Source organism: Glandiceps talaboti, chromosome 8 (assembly GCF_964340395.1).
Source record: "Glandiceps talaboti chromosome 8, keGlaTala1.1, whole genome shotgun sequence".
In the NCBI taxonomy this organism is placed as follows: Eukaryota; Metazoa; Hemichordata; class Enteropneusta; family Spengelidae; genus Glandiceps; species Glandiceps talaboti.
The window spans coordinates 8,180,085-8,203,757 of NC_135556.1; the positions used below are offsets into that span (position 1 = coordinate 8,180,085).

Consider the following 23,673-nt stretch of genomic DNA (forward strand, 5'->3'; position numbering starts at 1 on the left):
ACACTAAAATTGAATGCAAATATGTTAAACAACATGACCACGTCTATAGCAACAGCCAAATGATCATGTATATTGCATAGATAACAACAGGGTTGGATAGGCAACTGCATAATCATTCAGCAAATATCTAGCATGGATCAGCATGTGGGTAAATATTTTTGAAAACTGTACAGTTGTGCTACAATGCCATTGGTGCTCTTTTTTAAATGTCCCAAACAAATTTATGATGACCCAGAAAAATGAAAGTCTAGGGTACTATGTCCCACTCTTTCAAAAGGCTGGCTGCAACACTGCCGGGCAGACATATATCTATTTAAGAATATTGACAGCTTTATGTTTTATTCAGTGTTGACTTCCTGACACACAACAACAGTTTACACTGGAGAATACATCAACTTATTCCTTATTTACTGAACACGTCTGTACTGTCTCCTACTTTTAATACATATTTGATGACATTATTGTTACGACATATAGTAAGTTTTATATAGTATGACATATAGTAAGTTTTACTCTTCAATGTCAAGCTTGTGTCTACGTCACTGGTTCTGCTGTGTTCGAAATATGAGTCAAAACGTTAAAAATTGCCATTATATTCCCCGATTTTTCTTTGATATTAGTGGCGGTGGTATAATTATGTTATTCTCCAATATTATTCTTCATTCAGCGACTTGTAGTGACAAAGCCCTCTAGATCACTTGTGTTTTCCTTGTCTGAACGAAGAAAAGTATTGGGGAATAACATCTAATTACAGCCAGTGACTACTCTATCCCAAGAAAGTAGTGTAATTCAATCTTATTTTCAACAATAAATTGCAATATTACATACCTTGAAAACACAGTGTTCTTTACTGTTTACATGTAACTTACTGTCCGAGTCATAGACATGTATGCTTTGTAAATCATGGTTTGCTTGGAAACACTAATTTTATGATGCACAAGGTGTATAATGATATGGATCAGTGAAAAACCAATATGTAGATTGATGGCATGACATCGTTCATATTAACACCCTGCTTTACTCATTCTGTACTGGTCTTTATTTCATGTACTGTAATTCTAGGCCATCAGCACATACTACTATATACAGAAAATTCACACACATGACAGGAAAAACGGTACAAGACTCGTGTGTTGTCATGCACTTCCTTAATACGGAGTTTCATTGCTTGATATATATACACAACGAACCTTTGTGTAATAACAATATCCTGAGATGTAGGTTTATCAATGAATTTATGTTCACCAGGTGGCTCAAAATAAAATCATGGAATATAAATGTACCTTGCCCTGGAGTGGTGAAAAACAGAACAACAAAAATGGAAACTGATATTCATCTCCACCTAAGCTGTTACTTATTCAATACCTATAATGTTCTCTCAAAACACACAATGTTAAAATTAATGTAAACTGAACTTACGCTGCAGCACAGCCATTTATTTCAAAGTCATTGACTAAAATTTAGCAGTAGTCCAGGACACATAGACTACTAAACACTGTATCTAGACTACCAAATTAGCAGTAGTCCAGGACACATAGACTACCAAACATTGTATCTAGCCTACCAAATTAGCAGTAGTCCAGGACACATAGACTACTAAACATTGTATCTAGACTACCAAATTAACAGTAGTCCAGGGCACATAGACTACTAAACATTGTATCTAGACTACCACATTAGTAGTAGTCCAGGGCACATAAACTACCAAACATATCTAGACTACCAAATTAGCAGTAGTCAGGACACATAGACTACTAAATATTATATCTAGACTACCAAATTAGCAGTAGTCCAGGACACATAGATTACCAAACATTATATCTAGACTACCAAATTAACAGTAGTCCAGGACACATAGACTACTAAACATTGTATCTAGACTACCACATTATTAGTAGTCCAGGGCACATAAACTACCAAACATTATATCTAGACTACCAAATTAACAGTAGTCCAGGACACATAGACTACCAAACATTGTATCTAGACTACCAAATTAGCAGTAGTCAGGACACATAGACTACTAAATATTATATCTAGACTACCAAATTAGCAGTAGTCCAGGACACATAGACTACCAAACATTATATCTAGACTACCAAATTAGCAGTAGTCCAGGACACATTGACTACTAAACTATCTAGACTCCCAAATAAGCAGTACCGGTAGTCCAGGGTACATCAACTCCCAGGCATCAACGACTAAACATTGTATCTAGACTACCACATTTTTAAGGTGGTAGTCTGGTCAGACCACTGTAAATCAATAGAAAACTGTAGCTGAAATAGTTCACCTGGGAAAATCTGACTACCAAGTGTAGAAGTTAAAATTTGCGCCCAATATACACAATGATGTGTCCGGTGTGTACCATATCCTGTGTACTATTCTTGGAGAAACTGAATTATCATGACAAGTGTTCATTATATTGTCATAATGTACATGTTACCCCATAAGTTCACCTGGGTCTCCTATATATAGAGCAAAAGTCCAGTCAGACTTATTTCTGTCTTTAGTACACTTGTATTAATTACTGCTATCAACTTAAAAGGAAAGGTCCAGTCAGACTTGTTTCTCCCTTTAGTACACTTGTATTGATTTCTGCAATCAACTTAAAGGAAAAGTCCAGTCAGACTTCTTTCTGCCTTTAGTACAATTGTATTGATTACTGCTACCTTACTTTAATACCTAGATATGATTTTTGCGTGATAAATTAACACCTCAGTAATTTTTCTCACCTTTGAAATCTTGACAATACAACGAATGTCAAGACAAAGAGATTATGGTAAAAGTGATGTAATCACATGGTTTTCCCATTAACCCTTGCAGGAAATGTCCAAAATGGCCGAACACATGATGTTGAGTGCAGTAGAAGGGCTTTTCACAAGATTTTAAAGTTAAGTATGAAGTGCTATTTTATTACCCAAAATCAAATGTAAGTTGATAGCAGTATTCAACCCATAAGTACTACAGGCAAAATAAATCTGACTGGACTTTTCCTTTAACATAGGATGTCCATTTACCTAATTTTATTACATCACTGATAAGATCTTGACAATACATGTAGAACACACACTGTATATGTGATTTCTCATCTCAATTTTTACTGCCTTCCTCTATGCCTATCTGAATATAGTCAATGGTTTGCTTGAATCTCAGCCAATTCAAACTGTACCATATTTCAGATGGATAATAGCCCCAAAACAACTACAAACCTAGAGACTATGCTACATTGCTAGGAAACACCACAAATTGCTCAAGAAAGCAAATAATTTGAAATATTCTTTTATGATTGCACAGTGAGAGTTAAGGTTTATTATACGGTACATCAGACTAGCCATGACCCTAGAACTCCAGTGAAATCTTAGATGCAAATACTTCCTGTCAGGTGAGATTTATTAGGAGATGAGTGTCAGTGATGTATGTGTAATAAGGGATTGAGAACAGCTAAAATAAGAATTACGTCAAGGGAACACAAACAAGTACATTGGAAGAGAATTAATATTGCCATATTTTTTTTTACATTTTGTACATTTAACTGCGATGAAGTATCTGTGATACACAACTTCACTAATGACAGATGGACGGTGGACTGATTATGAGCTATCTTTTTGTACTCAAGCTAGGGAGTGCAGGTCAGGGTTAGGTTAAAGAAATAAGGTTATAAGACTCCCTAGGAAAAATCTGCTAAAGCACTGCAGAGTAGAACATTGTACTGTATGTACATCATTTACTTGAAATCAAATTGGAGATGTTATACTATTATTCCAGGAATGACAGCTAATACTCACCTTTCTGGAAATAATTTCTGCTGCATAAAGTGGCCTAAGAAATTCACTTTGTCCTTCAAGTCGTAGTCCCTTTTCTGTAACTCTGAGCTTGCCCATGCCGTCCTGTGTAGTGAGAAAAAGAATACAACAATCCGGTCATAAAACATTACAGAAACAGATGACAAAATAATGACAAAGTGTTTGCAATATGATCAAATTGATATACATTCTGATATGACAGTATTGAATACTGTCATATCAGAATGTATATCAATTTGACCATATTGCAAACACTTTTTTATGTAAAATAGCATGCTCATAGTCCAGTTTTGCATGGAAAGAGAGTTATGGTGTACATGTGTAAATGCAAAGAGTCTGTGTTTTCAGTAGATATCATGAATAATATGCTGTGTGAAGTACACGTAAAACGTGAATAGAAGCAGGACTTTTATGGAAGTCGATCAATAAACTGAGGTAAAACTCTATCTGAGCTTGCATGATTTACATCGTCCTTGAGTTCCTGACCAACATTAAAGCTAAATGTAGTTCAGGAAGCAATTGATGTAAATTCTACAGATTTCAACCTCTCTGTTTAATACCAAGGTTCTAAAATCACTATAATCAAAACACTGTAACACATTCAATGATGTAATTTCCAGTCTCTATTACCAGAGTTTCAAATCACCATGGAATATTCGTAATTTCCCTTTCTCAATGTTTGTACCAGGGTTTCAAGACCTTCAAGTTCTCCTCACAAGGGTTATATAACGATAGTCAAAACACCATAGCACATTTGTACTTGTATACTAGGCTTTCAAAGCCTTTAAAGGAGAAATGAAGTAGCCTTGGTGTTTCACCCATGAAATGTGGTGTTTTTTACACAAAGATAGACACAATTCAACTCAAGACTAACAATAACACTGAGACACAACACACACAGCAGGATGCTTTAATTACCTCATCACATTGAAAAGTGATAAATATTGCTATTTGTTTACAGTGAAGTGGAAACAGGCTTCTGCTGGAAACATTTTGAAATGGACTTGATTATTTTAAGGCCTTTAACTGTTTACTTATCAACTGATAATCAACATGTTAACTTGTCTACTTCCACATCCCCACTGTGGTGGCATCTCTATAACTGTTTATTTTGCATTTGAAGTTGTCTGAGTTTTGTGAGTAGAAAACATCATGTCTCATGAGTGAAACACCAAAGCATCTTCATTTCTCCTGTAAAGTTCGTCAAAACACATAGTACATTTTAGATGCGCCAGATTTTATAGCCCATAGGTACATTTTTACAGCCTGAGCTAACAGTTCAAACCCTTTACATATCAATGACTTAACACAGACAGGTAATTGATTCCTCTCAGTTCTGCATCATTACACATAAGTCTTGAAAGACTTCTACAAGATCACTCTTTCTGTATTCAAGCATACACAGTGCACATATCAAATACACTTCATTGCACTGCACTGCATTCAGGTTGACCAACTAGAGGGGTTGAATGATATGAAACACTGAGTGAGACCGATGATCTGATCATCAGTCTGTATTTCACCTAACCCTATGGTATAAAATATAACTGTGTACCATGTACAGTATCAGTAGGAAACTACTGAATATTACTTTCAATTATCTGGAACATGATATCTTTCGATATCAGCTGTGGCACAGAAGGACACAAGATATGTATGGAGCGTCTGTCAGTTATAAATCATGGCATACTCTGACACAATTGTATCAGAATCATAGTGACAAAGAAATACTGAACTTTTCAGCTTCTCATATGTAGATCTACATGCATGTGCCCTCACTGGTGTGTGTGTGTGTGTGTGTGTGTGTGTGTGTGTGTGTGTGTGTGTATGCGTGCGCGCATGTGTGCGCAAGGGTGTACACATATGTACATTCTTGGGTTTCATCAGCATGTCATATTTAATATATACATGTACATACAATATTTTGGAAAGAAGTAGCCAAACAAATACATTTGCATATTTTCTCAAATCATGGATCAGTTATAACCAAAATGTTGTCATCTTTGACAAACAACATTTTGGTTGTAACTTAACATTTTGGTTATTTTGGTTTGAGTTTAAAAGACAAAAAAATTCACCCTAATTATTTTCCACAATGATGATATTCTTTTAACTCTGACTTTAACACAACGATCACATTTGTACAAAACAAATCCTTGTACACAAGAAGTTTTATTGATTGGTGACTTTAACGACATCATCTTGGAAATAAATTGATCATTATTTGTCAATGTTTTCTACCCTTCTTGCTTGTCTATTTCACAAAATTTACATCTTGTAAATGTTAGAGGAAACCTTGGAGAAGCCCTTTACATGTATATGATTATTGAAATGCATGTAGTGCTGTACTTGTATGCTATATTTAGACTCTACTCGGGTCAAAAACCTATAAATGTATGTCTGGCTGTGGTAACTGTCTCTATAATACCTTCTAGACAAGTAAAGTGCAGTATATCATGCTTAACTCACTACAACACTAAATCTGACACTTGTCAAAGATGAGATATGACCTTTGGATTTAATCAAAAACTCAACTAATCTATGACAATCTTCATTCAATTACTCTTCCCTGACATATAGGTCTTCTTTTTTTTCATCTTTGCCAACAACAAGAACTCAAAGCAGAGATTATTTCAATTCTTCTACTAGATAATTGGAGTGTGCGATGATAACCACGACAATATGATTTGTCAAGTAGGCATAACTTACGCCTAAGATACATAATTAGATGTCATTCTCCAATATTTTTCTTTGTTCATCCAAGGAAAATACGAGTGACCAAAGGGGCCTTTGTTACCATGAGTTGCTAGACAACACTTTATAGGTCATTTTGTATTTTTCGGCTCAGTGAAAGTAGAAAAATATTGGGGAATAATATAATTATACCATCACCAGTAATATCAAAGAAAAATCAGGAAAATTAATGGTAATTTTTAAGAAATCATATTCACAAGTAATTCCATAAATCAGAGATGACATTTTCACAACACCCAAGGAACAGCTGATTTACCACATTTCTCAGTACTCAAAGTCATGTATAGCGAGGAAATCATATTCACAAGTAATTCCATATACCAGAGATGACATTTTCACAACACCCACGAAACAACTGATTTTAACCTTATTTCTCAGTACTCAACGGAGAAATCATATTCACAAGTAATTCCATATACCAGAGATGACATTTTCACAACACCCACGAAACAACTGATTTTAACCTTATTTCTCAGTACTCAACGGAGAAATCATATTGACATGCGCACAAGTAATTCCATAAATCAGAGATGACATTTTCACAACACCCAAGAACAGCTGATTTACCATATTTCTACAGCTGTTGGTCCATGTATTATTTCCAGTACAGATTGACAAACAACATGGCTTCCAAACAAGTGTATTTTGATGAAATTGAGAGAAGCAAGCACACTGACCTTGAACAGATAAATATACACTATACAATATTACAAGTTAATTAAATCTAAGACTTCGGTGCTGCAAGAATATTAATACTAGTAGAGGTGGGTATTTTCTCTCTCTCTCCAGTTTGAGCAGTTTGTGAGAATCCCAGTAACAAAGGGGTGGGTAGGTACATGTAAGAGTCTGGTAAAATTTGCATAGATTTCCATAACCCTGGTAGATACATCACAACTCAGGTAGATTTACTATAATATACTGCCCTTAAGAAAACACTTATTCTATACCATCTGAAAGTGCAAAATTTTGCATACATTACTGTAAGAGTAACAGCAACAAGGGAGTGAATATTGTAAAGTTCTATGTTCGACTTCCTGTGATATACCACACTATATTTCAAAATAATACAACTCTACTTCTCACAGCTGACAGACATAACATTCCTATATACTCCACTGGTTGTCTGAGTTATACATTAGTGAATTACATGAATGTGAACTATATTCAGTATAAGTACTTGGTATATACTGACTATGTTATTTCAGCTATGGCACAGGAAACACTCACACCACATTCCATATAAAACTTATAACTGTATGTGTTACAGTGTGGCTAGACCATGGATTTACTATATTGGAAAATGTCACACGTCGACTTTACTGTACAGCTACAAGTTATGTTTAGTTACATACATTTTTTAGTACCATTTACAACAGATGTGTACACCCTTTTGGGTCTTTGATATCAGATCTAAGAATTTCCAAGTTCTAGCACACATAATACATGACATACTAACAAATTTAAGATATAAAATAAAATGTCCTTGATCTAAAAGTTGAAAGCACTACACACGTCCTACATTGTAGTTTAGAATAGAATATATTGTAACTTGTTTGGTTTGTGATCTTTATGTAGTCTAAATTTTGTATTGTAAAGTCACTGACCTTTCCACATTTTTTGTTATAGCATTTATTGATCTATAGATGGGCTGAGGCCTAGTACTGAAATAAACTGTACTTGAACTTAAACTTGAACTAGGATATCAGGTTTTGGGAGGTACCCATACTGGTAATCTTTTATTTCTCAAATACATGTCAAGTATATTGTCTGATAGGCTATTAAAGGTTATTGTGTCTTGGTATGAAGAGTGCATCACCTAAACCTTGAACTAGAAGTTATCAATTTGGCTTACTACTGAAAAGTCCATTACTTCAAATTTAATGTGGCAGCTATAAGTGATCAGTTTAACCCACAATACCATTGTAAAGTTCATCACTGCAATGACTCATTCCTATAAATGTTCTCCTTAGAATCTTTTTAGGACAGCTTACAGAGCTCAGAGACTTACAACACCATCTGTACTTATCAGTTGGAGACCAGGGAGGTAAAAAGTATGGATTGTGACTATTTTGATGCCATATTTGCATGAATTAAAGTGGTTTGGCGTTTCAGTTTCATTATATCAAGAAAGTGCACAGAATTTACAAGTCAAGAGCTAGGGCTAGGACTTGGTGAGGGTGGAGTGACACGACATATGATATATCTAACAGTCTACCAGGGGTCCCTTGTTACTTTGTCCAGGGAGAACACCACAACATATGTACATGTAGGTTAGGCCAAAAAAAGAATTGTTTCTAGTCAGGATAGTTTTATTTTTTTTACATTCTCAACAAACCTGTCACCCAGTCTATTATTTATGACAGTTACTGTTCTTTTTATTTAGTACTTTAGAGAAGTGTGTATGTGGGGCGGATGTCATTTGCTTGTTCATGACTGGCTCTGCAGTTGTCTTCACTGAAGTAGGGAGGATTATTTTTATGTTTCCCCACAGCTCTGCAGACTGCATGGGCTGGACAAACACGCACAAAAAGACCGACAAGGGGCATTTAAGTGATGTGAGTGCTGACCAGAAACAGTTCTTATTTTTTGGTCTTATGATTTCTTACTCTTTCAATGGTGTGAGGATTTTAGCTCATAGAAGGGTTACTCCCAAAATGTCAGCTACTTTTACAGCAACTTTGTTGGACTGTGAACATTTCATCTGAACACATTTTTTTTCTTATTCTGGTCCAACTAAACTCATGTAAAAATATTTAATCAAGAAAACTGTTTTATTTAATATATACATACGTATAACATCAGCCTATATCATTGTAGTGCTCTTTAATATCTTTATTACACTTATGTACCCAAATAGAATTGTCAATTTTCTATATAGTTGTAATAAAGTTGTATCTAATCTAATCTAATCTAATCTAATCTAATCTAATCTAAATCCACAATAAAGTCATGATAGATTGATGGTACACAAAACAACATACAGAATGAGATATGACTTACTATTGTAAAGTCCATGACTTTTAGGATCCATATTGTAAGTGCAAGGTTAAAGATGATTGTTACCATCAGGATTAGCACCAGTAAATAAAGACATCTTTTTCTCCAGCCATAAATTCCAACTTTGTAGACAACTGCTGTTTCTCTGTGGTTTGGTGTGACAGGAGTATAACTACTCCCACTGGCTCGACCCCTACCACCCATTCTACAGGGAAAGCACAATATAGTAACATATTTAGTTATAGAATCAATACCATTTGTACAGGATATGTGTGCATTTTTTTCTAGTGACATCTAACACCATTGCCTGCCTATACTCTAGATTTAGAACATCACTTACAGATTTCCTGAATGCAATATATCCAGCTGTCTGTCTACATTCTAGATATAGAATCTGTGGTGTGCACGCACGAGTGCGTGTGTGTGTGTGTGTGTGCGTGTCAGTGTACATTTTGCATTTTCTGAATGCTCTTATCTATACTCTAGATGTACAATATCATTTGTACATTGTGTATATCCGCATGTGTGTATGTGTCCATGTGTCTGTGTCTGTGTGTGTGGGGGAGGGGGTTTAACATTACAATGTCTGTTTGTATATTTTCTAAATGAAATCTGGACCAGCTAGTTATATGGTACAAACAACTAGAATTCAGTACATTGACACAGTTTCCATGTACATGTGTCTGCGTGTGTGTGTGTGTGTGTGTGTGTGTGTGTGTGTGTGTGTGTGTGTGTGTGTGTGTGTGTGTGTGTGTGTGTGTGTGTGTGTGTGTGTGTGTGTGTGTGTGTGTGTGTGTGTGTGGTGGGGGGGGGGAGAGGAGGAGATAATATTGTCTGTATATTTTCTAAATGAAATCTGGACCAGCTAGTTATATGGTACAAACAACTAGAATTTCAGTACATTGACATTGGTACAGTGGTAGTTGACCAACTTTTCTCAATTCAAGACATTTTTATCTTTTCAAACATACAATTTCCTTTGACATTTGATGCACCAAAACTGGGTGGTTCCTCTATCCTTAACTTAAGTACATTTTTACATTGTACATGATGACTCACAAAGAAACCCATTTCATATCATATTAACCTACAGCAATAATTTATGTCAATTTAGAAACAATGAAATAGGATAGTCACAGCATACCCTCTAGGCCAATTCAACAGGCTACTAATGCACAGTAATTTCCTGTGATGCACCAAAATTGGCAAACCCCCATTATTAGTAAATTATTACATATGTACCAGAGATTACTTGCACTGGTATGTGCATATACCAGTGGTATTTTCATTGCCATGCAATACCGAAAACATTATTGCATACATGTATGCAAATGATATGCAAATGATATGCAAATGAGTGTTTTCTGCTCCACTTTCACTCACTATGCTTGTGAAAGTACCGGCACACATGTAAATACGCTACACTTGTACTCACTTGTCATGGGGTTCTGTCATACTTCATGTATTCATGAGAAAACCAACTTTTTATCATTTTGACCCACAACAAAAAGTTCTGTTGAGGGACAGCAGTATGTACAGTGAGAAAGCATACATTGTGTTTGAGACACAGACAACAGGTGCATTATCATTAAGTTTACATTCAGAATGCCTACAACACAGTAAAGTCACTGTGATACCAGAATGTGTGTTTATAGACTCTGGGTTCACCATATCAAATGAAAATTTCTACTCACAGGGCCAAACAAATTTGTTGGAAATTGACACCAAATTTTTGCTGAGAACATGCTAGCATTGTCAGGGGTATTTTACCAGAGATTACTTGCACCGGTGGTATTTGCACGGCAGTGCAATACTGAAAACATTATTGCATACTTGTATATGCAAATGATATGCAAATGAGGATGCAATCATTCGTTCTACACAAAAGTGCAAGATCACATAGTGTCATATTTTAGAGAAATTTGTTTTTTCCCAAATGAACATATATAATAATATTAATAACAGAACCCCATACCGTGTGGGTGCCACTGTGGGTACTCAGAGGTATTTGCAATCTTGCTTGCAGTGTTTCCTGCTGCACTTTCACTCATGCCCTGACACAGAAAACACTCTAGTATAGTGGGGTGTTATCAATGTGATGGTTTCCTCTAATAATTTCATCCCTCATACATCAACAACAGATATAAAGGGTTGAATACTTCAATCAACTGTGAACTATTCAACTTTTAGACAACAATTGGTGTCACTCAGTTCACTAAAAGATGATTGGACACCTGCTTCAGATCTTTATAAATCATTTTTGTAGTAACAATCCTTTTGTGAATGAGCTATGTCATGCATAACACCATGGGGATTTTAGTGCAAAGTACGTTAATACATGGATGACTGTATATCATAAACTACTTGTTTGTACAAAACAGTACTGTTTAGTTCCATATTGTGACCTTGTACAAAAATAAAGTAAAACAAGTCTCTGTTAAACTTACATTCCCCAAATTTGTCGTAAATTACAAGAATTTGCATACAAGTCAGAAATACCAGGTGTGACAGATGTATGGAACCAAATGTAGCAGCTTCCCCTCCCACTGGAGGTTAATAAGTATATCTGTATTGGACATATATGTTGAACTAGCTGAGTGCCTTAATTCTGATGAGAAATTACTTAAAATTAACAACATTCTATTTTGGCTGAAAAAGTGACTGCATGTTACAACAGCAGTGAAAGCCCTGAGATCAATGCCCAAATAGCATAGAATCCATACCATCCTGTTCTAACTAAATATTGTGCAGTGAGCATGGGTTTCATGCTTTGATCCAAATGGCTCGTTCTATTAATTGCCAGATAAGTCCTTTGACTGTCGACAGTAATCCACTACAAATAACACAATTAAATTTTCATTGCAGCCACTGCTTAACACTAGTAATGCAAGTTACATACAAATGTCTTGAGAGACACGTAGCTACTACAAACAATGAATCGTTAAAAAATATTACACTAAAAAAAATATTACACTAATTACGTCCAGAAGTATTTATGACATGTTTTATCAAGGGCAACATTATGTTTAGTCACAAGAGAACCATGTCTGCATACTAATGACTTTTTATTTCTCTATGAAATATTCATCACACATGTTATTACTCAACGACTGATTATTTATGTCTAACCTATTGTGATTAATCGGCTGACAACAATGACAACAACTGATTCATATATTTATTTTGTTATGGGTATTACCTATTATTACATATGTACTAGAGATTACTTGCACTGGTGTGTGTGCATACTATTATTATTATTATTATATATGTACCAGAGATTACTTGCACCAGTATGTGTGCATACTAGTGGTATTTGCACTGCAGTGCAATACCGAAAACATTATTGCGTACATGCATGCAAATGATATGCAAATGAAGACACAATCGTTCCCTACACACGAAATAGCGTTATCGCACTGTATGATTTTTTACGATTTTTTAATGGGAATTTGTTGTTTCAGATAAATATAATAATAACAGAACTCTATGCCATGTGAATGCCAATGTGGGTACTCCGGGGTATTTGCACTCATGCTTGCAGTGTTTTCTGCTACACTTTCACTCACTACACTTCATGAAAGTACTGTCGCAGAGAACACACTGCAAGCACTCCTGCAAATACCCCGATTATGCCACACTTGCACGAGTTCACGTGTCATGGGGTTCTGTCATATTATGATTAATCGGCTGACAACATACTGATTGTACCGGTACATGATCACTTTATTATCCCACATTTATGTCTTGTCACTACATGTTTGTTTTGAAAATATAATGTACATGGAAATGCTGTGATGTAATTTCCATTTCATGACAAGCATGATAGTTTAGTAAACATATGGCATTTAATAATAATATATCATATACTTTATTTATCCAAATTAAATTTGGAAATTCAAACATGGTTGACCAAAAGCCCTGAGGTTAAAGCAGGGGAAAACTGGAATACCATGGGAAAATATGCATTGTATGGTACGGTCAAACTGAGCATCACCCTTCTCACATAGAAATCTGACTCTGGGAGGGTTTGTACCCAGTCTGCAGTGGAGGCACATGAGCTAATCATTTGGTCACAGGCAACCATTTAAAGCAGTTAAAACAATCAAAAGATACCCTTTCCAATAAACAACTACATGTATTATTACTGAACTAAGCATCCAACACACACACCAGCAAGATTAAAAGAATACAATTTGATAAGATAGTGTTATATATTAGTCATTTTGGGAATGGTAAATTACAATGTTTTAATCTTGCTATTCTGGGCTCGGAATTAACAGGTCTTTTTCTGGTAGTCCCAGCGGGCTACCTATTACATACAGTTTTTACATTGATCATACAATGATTTAATTATTCATTGTTAATATCGCCAAAACTGGCAGAATGTATTTTTAAAGTAAAGCCCGTTCCTAATCAACTTTGTAAATATTTTATATAATTTGTAGTCTATTCAGATCAGAGCAATAATACAGTGTATGCTATAGAGTACATTTTACAGTTGTAATATGCAATTATTTTGATATTTGAGCCGTTACATTTTATTTTCATACGTCATGCAGCTATGAACATAGTCATATGTAATTATTTTGATGGTTTCGGCATTACCTAAATGTGTATCACAGCATGAAACACTGGCACTCTAATTTTTGGAATATGAAGTCCTCAAAAAGTAGTTGAACATAAAATTCACAACAATTACAGAGAAATACTTATAAGTACCTGGTGAAGTGTTCAAAAATAAAGGAACTTCACATATGTAAATGGTTGAATGTATAAATGGATGGCAGCTACCGGCACTTATCTACACACCTGTACTTAGCACCTCTGCTGTATAATTATGATGGTTGTCCCATTATTTCCATACATCAACACACAGCAATGATAATTTACTAGGCTTTCAGCAGTTTAATAGCACACCAAATGGAAATTCAGATGTGTTTATTTCCCCACGTCGTATAGTAATACAACTTTTGAGTATTTATTAGGCGTTCTGTTATTTCCACATGTAAGGGCACTGCAAAATGGTAGAGTAAATGCTTTCTCTCGCTATTTCCATACGTCATAGCATACTCAAATACTGAAATGATCATTTGATATTTCTTCAATTACTTTAACACATCAGAGTATATCAATCATCTTCTGATGCTGTACATACATACAACATACCAACTTTCTTGTGCAATTTCCTTTGTTTAGCTTGAGGCTAACATCTGGTATATTAAAAGAGATGGATTATATTGTCAGTAAAAAGGAAAGTGAAATATGATGATGTCTACATCGCATCCAATTATAACAGAACAATGACTATAAAACTCATAATGAATATTTTATGATTTTTTAAAATATTCACAGACCATAGGAATAGTGACATTATGAAGAGTTCATGTTTTTATAACAAGGGTCAATCAGCGTCTTTATTTTGAATTTTAAATTAGTAGATTTTTAATACTCTATTCAATGGTTGGTTTTGTACAGAATGTAGTTATAGTTGTATGTATAGAATAAGTGCACTATTACACTGTTACTGCCCTTGTGTATACTCAATGGTGCAATGACTCTGACTGCACCACCCAGACACTTGCTGCCCTTTGAAAGAATATCCAGTAGGGGAAAGCAGTCCACACACTTCAGTTATGTTGGAATAGTATGGGGCAGTCAACCAAATGTGTTAAGAACTTACCTTTCCCGCCACAGTTGACTGATAAATTGTCTGTCAGGGACCCGACTATAAGCAAGTGCAAGCAAGGAGTGAAAGACATCTACCTACCCTTCGGCCAAAAGTGGATAGCATTTGTAACAGTGTACATATTATGACTGATATAATTAAAGTAAATTTTACCCGCTCTATAATTTATCTAAAAGATTATTTTTGTATCACATCATGGTCAAAATACAATGAACCACAAAGATGGTTTCTTATCTACTGTCTACAGAAAACACAAAAATTGACTTGTACCCCCTGGGACTCAGAGGAGTTACACTGGTGGTGTCCATATAAACATTAATTACAGTATTCTGACTTTAATACAGCACTTGTTTGTTTTGAACATGTGTATTTCAAGACATCACAGGTGTTTCTATGACAAGTAAAATATACATACTATGCTATGTACACACAAATATGGAAGGCCTCCTACAAGCCAAAATGAACTCCATACCAATGGTTGGGTGTGGCTAAAATTTACTATCTCACACATACATGTGAAAACCATAATCATAGAATCACAGTTACTGCACTGTACAATATGCTTGTTACTGGAAAAAATGCTCCATCTTCCATGAATGCATTTGACCTGAGATACCCGTACATACCTGTGGGCTGTTTAGGAGAACACAGGGAACTTGAAAGGAGACCTTATACTTAGAGCAATCAGGGTCCATTACACATAATAATAATAATAATGTTGGGTTCTTATATAGCGCTTTCCCACACCGTGCTCAAAGCGCTTTACAATTTATTACCCCTGGCTCGGATCAGAACGGCACAACGGCCCTTTAGTCTTCCTCAACTCCCCGGGGAGCATACAATCATGACAGACAGTACACTACTTGAAGATTCAGTGAGTGATTAATAGCCACTTCAGGTTCATATTTCCTGATTATAAACATAATTACAATCACATGCACATTTCATCTCTCATCATTTAGTGATACCGAAGTATAGGCAGACTCTGTGGTCTAATCTAGGACAAAACATTCATCTAATGTACATCTCATAACAGAGCAATGAAGAAGGCATCAGTAGACAGATGAACATTCATATGTACTAGAGTTCTACAAATTAATTTTCATTTTTTTGTTATTCATAACTCATCATTTACCTAGGGACAAAGTTTCCACAATAATTACATATGGAAAGCATACTTCCTTTGTCCATACATCACCCCTGATTACTAAGAGTGCAACTTAATACAAGTTAAAAAATTGAATCCAATCCTTACAAGTTGAAAAGCATAATCAAATCCTACAAGTTCAACAGTAATTACATAAATTAATTTAGTTTTCATTTAGCCACCATATTAATCCCTGATGTTAAAAGAATGGAATTTGATACAAGTTGGAAAGTATCCAATCATAAAACAGTGACTACATATCAAATGAATTTAGCCACTGTACTGTACTACTAATACTAGCTAAACTTTACATTCAGATGTGAGTTGTGGGTAATAGAACTCACACCAACTACAAGCCTAGAGTCTCGGCTATAGGCCAATATTACGTTCACTCGAGTCGCAAAATGTACGATATGACAGCTGCTTAAACGTACATGTACAATGTTGTGCGCATATACAATATTGAGCTAATCTGTTTGCACGACTCATCGTTGTCTGTTTTGTGGTCCGAGCGAATGTAAGACAAGAATTGTCAGAATAGACAAGATGTAGGTTGCATTTAATGACTTAATTTTTTAAAGTTCATTTCTGTATTTGATATAATATAGTCATTAACAAGGGTATGGGTGGTTTTTATTCCCAAAATCTGTGCGAATGAAATCTGCAGTCTTGCTGTTTCAGATAAGGAAGAACCTTAGCGGAGGGGAAAAGACGTGTCGAAACCCCGCAGCGTATACATCCAGAGCTAGGGTAATACAATAGCACATATCAACTACAACTCTGCTTAGGGTCTAAGGCTACAGTACATCGTCATCCCGGATATTACATTCAAAGAGTGGAATTTAATTTAAGTTGGAAAATAACCAATCCTGACACTAAATCAGTAACTATGTATAGTTTTCATTTAGCCATTACTGTACAACATGGCTGTGATTTGCACGGATTCCACACTCTACAACTGCTATACCAGTACAATACAAGAATGAAACTGAACTGAACTCATTTTGCTTTGAAATAACTAATCACTGTTTTCGCTAAGGTTTGGGGACCCCAGTGACAGAAAGTGGTAAAAGTTGCATAGTTTCCCATACAATCTACCATTATTATGTTTGGGAACCCTGGTACAATTATGTGGGAACTCCGGTAGATTTTACCTGCTTACCACCCTTATCAGAAACACTGCTAATTATAGATGTATGTAGTACATACCAATTGAATTCATCATGAAGTGCTGCACTCAGTGCTACATGTAATGTTATAATCATTACAGGCAATGTGTTTATCAATACCAAACTTGGTATTACATTTGTAAAACTAAAAGATAATAGTGACCACAACTATTTGAATTGCAATCACAACCTAGATGATATCAATTATTAGACCAACAATAAATAACTGTTTAGTTCATTCTTTGTCATGTGTTTTCTGTAAAATTCTCATCTACTGCTGACAAGGGAGATGTATTTATAACAGAAATATTCATATTTCTTTGTAAAAATGTTCATCTTCATGAATGTTATTTATTATATCATGCATAAGTAAAAAATATAGAATATAAACTCTTGTCGTTCTACATCACAACAATGCGTGTCTATGTCACTTTGTCTGCTGCATTCGAAATATGAGTTCAAAACATTCAAAAGTGCCATTATCTCCCCCCCCCCCCCAATTTTTCTTTGATATTACTGGTGTTGGTATAATCATATTATTCTTCAATATTTTTCTTCATTCAGCTGAAAAAATATTTGTGACCTAGGGGTTGTCACTACGAGTTGACAAAGGCCCCTTAGGTCACTTGTATTTTCCTTGTCTGAATGAAGAAATATATTGGGGACTAACATCTTAAATGCACTGTTGACAAGGAAGACATTTGTGACAGAAAATATTCATCATGTTATTTTCTTCCAAAACAGTCATCTATTTATGAATAATAAATATTCACTGTTGACAAGGAAAAGTATGTTATGTTTATACCTTGAAGTGAATTTCCTCCTGAGGCAACCTAAATCATTGGAAGGACATGCAAAATAACCTAGTACCTGAATGGTTAGTGGAGAAAAATTAGTTCCATAGAAATTGGTTGATTAGATAATTACACATCAGACTGCCTGGCAACCAGACATATGGAATGCAGTCCTTTGTTGAGCTTGTGATAGACAGAAATCAAATGGTTTGTATGATTACATTGAGGAGACATTCATGCCATTTAATTCATATATGATGTGGTTTAATGAAATTGTCACTGGATAACTAGTTTCTAATTATTGGATCATGACACAGATCCACTTTTCATTAGAAATAGAAATAGAACGAGGAATCGATGACAGTGATCATCTTCATACATTACATGCCATTATGAAAATATTCTGTCATTGTACGTTTTCTTACTTTAATCTGTACACACCAGACACACATGAACTTTCATGGAACTAGAAACTTGCGCCCCTTCAACTGCTCAGGCCTAGAAACACATGACTTTTAACCCCTTCATTACCAACAATACAAGACCTTTCATCCCCTCAGTCCCAGAAAATACATGACCTTTAAACTTTTGAGTTCCAGGAATGCATGACCTTTAACCTCATCAGTCTCAGAGATACACTGACCTGTATCCAATACTACTTACAAATATTTAAACATGATCTTTCACACCTTAAGGAATCCGACTACAGTTTTATACACTAAGAAAGATCTTTCACACCTTAAGGAATCCGACTACAGTTTTATACACTAAGAAGACGAAGACCACAATATCATTATAATTTTAAATAAATTTGGTCACCAATATTATAAATATTATTCATACTAATCCAAAATGTAAAGGAAAAACAAAGAAATTGCTGTGCATCAAATATCAGTTGGGCCAGTATCAAAGTACCACAAAGTTATTACAAAAAAAATGTAAGTACCATTATGCTACGACTGTGATAATGCACAACTCTGCCACAAAAATACAGAAATCATGTCCCTAGAAAATGTTCATCGTAGTTATTACAGGATTTGTAGTTCACATGTATCAACCTAATGGGCAACTTTGCAGTAACTGAGTATTAAAATGTACATACATGTCTGCATCTTTGCTGATAATTCCTAGCAGCTGGTACACGACTTTCTCGTTAAAATCTTCCTGTATATCAGCTACATGTACAACTACTTACAAAGTACACGATGACTCATGGCTTGAAACTTTTACATCAAATATGTGAAATTACAGGCAGGGTGATATCTCCTCTAACTCCAAATTATGTTAATTTACGATGCAGAAACACTATAATATAGTGTTATATAGTGTAACTTATAATACCTGGATGATACCAGAATGATTTGAAACATTCATAGACGTAACGTATGATACATATATAATATAATATATAATTCAAAGATAAAGAAGCTGACAGTTTTATTATATAAATTAATATACAACATACATATTCCTCTTTATCTGCACATCGCTAATGGTATATTCAAGTCATTTCTAACTATAAAAAAACGATAAATTATTGACAATCTACTGCATCAGTTTTAATAAGCTATATGTATGCATGTTTGATTTGTTGAATTCTAGTTACAATGATACAGTACATGTGTACATTTCTATTCATACAGGGGTATGTCCATCACTCTAATGGTATATTCAAATCATTTCGATAGCTATAAAACAGATAAATAATCTAGCATTTTAATGTGCTATACTATTTGCACGCAAGTTTGGTTTGTTTAATTCTAGTTGCAATGATATAGTACATTTCTCTTGATACAGGGATATATGCCCACTGCTAATGATATATTCTAGTCATTTTATATAGCTATAAACAGATAAACGATTGATATGCTACATCAGCATTTTAATATATATCATGTATGCAAGTTTGGTTTGTATATAATGCTAACTTACTACAATGATATATTACAATTCTCTTCAAACAAAGGTACATGGCCACTGCTAATATAACTATGTACATATAAAATCGATTAATGAATTATTATATCTACTATATCAGCATTTTATAATATATGTATATGTGAACAGGTTTGGTTTGTTTGGTGCTAGCTGTTACAATGATATAGTACATTTGCTAATGGCATATTCTAGTCTTTTTATATAGCTATAAACAGATCAATAATTGATTAATATACTACACCAGCATTTTAATATGAATTTAATATACGTATATATGTACAAGTTTGGTTTGTCTAGCTACAGTCATTTCTCTTCATACAGGGATACACATCCACTGCTAATGGCATAGTCAAGTTATTTCTATAGTATAAACACAGATAAATAATTGATTCATCTGCTACATCAGTTCTAATATCCTATATGTACACACGGCTGGTTTGTTTGGTGTTAGTATAATAAAATTTCTTCTCATACAGGGGTACATGCCAATCACATGGTATATTCAAGTTATTTCCATAGCTATATAAACACAGATAAATAATTAATTCATCTACTACATCAGTTCTAATATCCTATATGTACACACAGCTGGTTTGTTTGGTGTTAGGTATAATAACATTTCTTCTTGTACACAATAAATACCAATCACTAATGGTATATTCAAGTCATTTTTATAGCTATAAACACAGATAAATAATTGATTAAATACACTACATCAGCATTCTATTATGCTATACACATATAAACTGCCGCAATGATATACGACTGGTCTATTTCAACAAAGAAAGTGGAGAGAAATTTCTTTGCTGTGTCATCTTGAGTATAATCAAAACACAGCGTAAGCAAGTTAAATAGATTTGAAACCAATTTCAGTTTCTTTTGATTTATTAGGGGTGAGTATAAACCAATTTCGTTCTGCTCAGCTGGTTCCACTTTGAACTGAATCAGTTTGTGTCACCACACATATCAACTTGATCAAATGGAATGTAAAGTCGAGCCATATCACTCTATCCTCACTGCATGTATATGACACAATAATCCACTATACCAGTTTAGAGTTCATTATTTAGATCAACCCCTTGTGGAGGTTTCAAATTAGTTTAGAAAACTAGTAAAGAACTGAATGATCTGCAGGTGAACACAGCTGAAACAATGTTTACATTCATTGTGCAGCAATGTGCAGGATGGGGGCACAGCTTATGACATTCCGACTGTGTTGATTAGATTGGAGAATTTGAAATGTTACATGTAGCCAAGTCTATTTTGTTGGATAAAACATAGTCTAGTTCCTATATTATACAAGTTACGACTACTACAACCATCTCTATTCCCTATGCCTAGTCAAAGTGACCCTAGCACAGAAATCTGTGCTACCCCCTGACAGCATTCATATAAACGTATGACTTTATCCTGTCCCCACTGGATTTTAGTGAAAACAGCTGTACTAATTGAATATTAATGAGCAACTGTCTGAAGGAAGTAAATCAATTACAACTACCTGTCAATTTGTGATGGATTACTATTGACATGCAATGTTTACCCTTTGCCCAGCATGGGGTTTAGCCAGATTAAAGGTTAAAATGTTTGACTTTGACTAGACGTAGTGAGTGGAGATGATTGTACTAATCATAACACCTATCATACGGGAACTAGACTAGTAGTTGTAGTAGATACGACATATAACCTAATAGATGTATGGCTTTTTCCAAATTTGATGCACCATGCACTAATGTATAGCAATGTCTTTGTTTCACACCTATCAAAATTTGGTGTTTCCCTATCCCTTACTATTGTACTTGACAACATGTTTAAAATTAAAGAAAAACAGGGTTTTTCAAAAATCATTTGACCCTCAAAGTGACCACAATTTTGTTTTTATTATGGGATGCAATGTCTAAGAGATACTGTTTTTCAGCTGTATAAGACATTGTTAAGAGATGTTGACTGGATTTACTTTGCTGTGTATGATATACTTTGTACAATTTGACTTATATTGATGTTGCTGTATAGCTTAGGTCATACGTTAAGAGATACTGACTGGATGTATTTTGCCATATATGACTGTGTGGTGTGCTGACCCAAACAAGGAAATTTCTTTGTCTGTGCTTATGAATAAGAAATATTAACTGCACCAATTTCACTGTATAGGACATGTCACATAGCTTATGAGATGATGACAGGATTTATTTTGTTGTGTGAGACATACATGTACATGTAGGTTATGAGATGCTTACTCAACTGTATTCACTTTGCTGTGTATGGCATATCCCGGTACATGTACCATATGAGATACAGACTAAATTTATTTTGCTGTACACAACATAGTGTATGAGATGATTCACTTTGCTGTGTATGGTATATACTATATATATGTACCTTATCAGATACTGATAACATTTATTTTGCTGCACACAACATAGCTTATGAGATGTCAACTAGATTCACTTTGCTGTATGAAGACATACATTTATGGGCCATGGACAAGACTAGTTCTGTTGAACTATTTCCATGGTCCACATCAGATAACAATTATATATTTCTTTTGTATTCATTTTATGCATATTTGTACCATATGTATGTTCTTTGAAAGTGTAGCTTATTTTGTAATCTGGCGAAATAAATTTCATTCATTCTTTCATTCATTCATAGTATACATATAGCTTTTACAGTGTTGGCCCGATTAATTTTGCTGGATAGGAAATATGTCATTAGCAGTGTGCTCCCTCAGCCAGTTTGATGTAACACCAGTACACAGCAATTTCTTTGAGACCTATCAAAATTTGGTGCTTCCCTGTCCAGTATGTGGAGAACAAGAAAACAGATTTTGTTGTTATTTTGACCCTAAACATTTTTTTGAAATATTTTATTACAACACACTGCTAAGAAACATCTTTAGCAGAATTCAGTTTACTGGATAAGGGACATATAAATTTAGGCCATGTAGCTTTATGAGAGGGTGAACTTTCATTTATCTACCTGTCAACACCATAGACAGACATATCTGAGTAGGAGGTTAGAATTAACACCTTAGTGATTTGCCATCTGTCACTTCCAATTGTACATGAAACTACTTAAATGATCTATTCTTAGTCTTGTGAGAAGCACAGCAATAATAATTGCTTGCATTAGTCTGCTATATCTAGATATCTATCACACTTGTAATTCAATAGTCAAGTCATTTTCACTTTTTGTAGACTGTACGATTAAGATTATAGAAAAAACAGAAAACCAATTCTTCCTGTTTAATTCTTTCCTGCACAACTGAATAAAACATTGTCAGTAAAGAATAATTCACTTTATGAGGTGTGTGTGTGTGCGTGTGTGTGTGTATGTATGTATGTGCTTGTACTGTAAGTGAATGAATGTATGTATGTATGTA

General features: G+C 34.7%; 2 protein-coding genes across 2 annotated transcripts in view; one reads left to right on the top strand and one right to left on the bottom strand.

Moving 5' to 3' along the window:
• Positions 1-23,673, top strand: part of LOC144438423 (uncharacterized) — a 349,033-nt gene that overhangs the window by 57,125 nt on the left and 268,235 nt on the right. The window lies entirely within an intron of this gene.
• The window catches only part of LOC144438661 (zeta-sarcoglycan-like), a 41,717-nt gene that overhangs the window by 13,374 nt on the left and 4,670 nt on the right, over positions 1-23,673 (bottom strand). Inside the window, exons 2-3 of the mRNA XM_078127809.1 lie at positions 9,561-9,762; positions 3,789-3,890 (exon numbers count right to left, since the gene is read on the bottom strand). Coding sequence (XP_077983935.1) covers positions 3,789-3,890; positions 9,561-9,761 — 303 coding nt within the window. The 5' untranslated portion in view covers position 9,762. The remainder of the gene's footprint in view (positions 1-3,788; positions 3,891-9,560; positions 9,763-23,673) is intronic.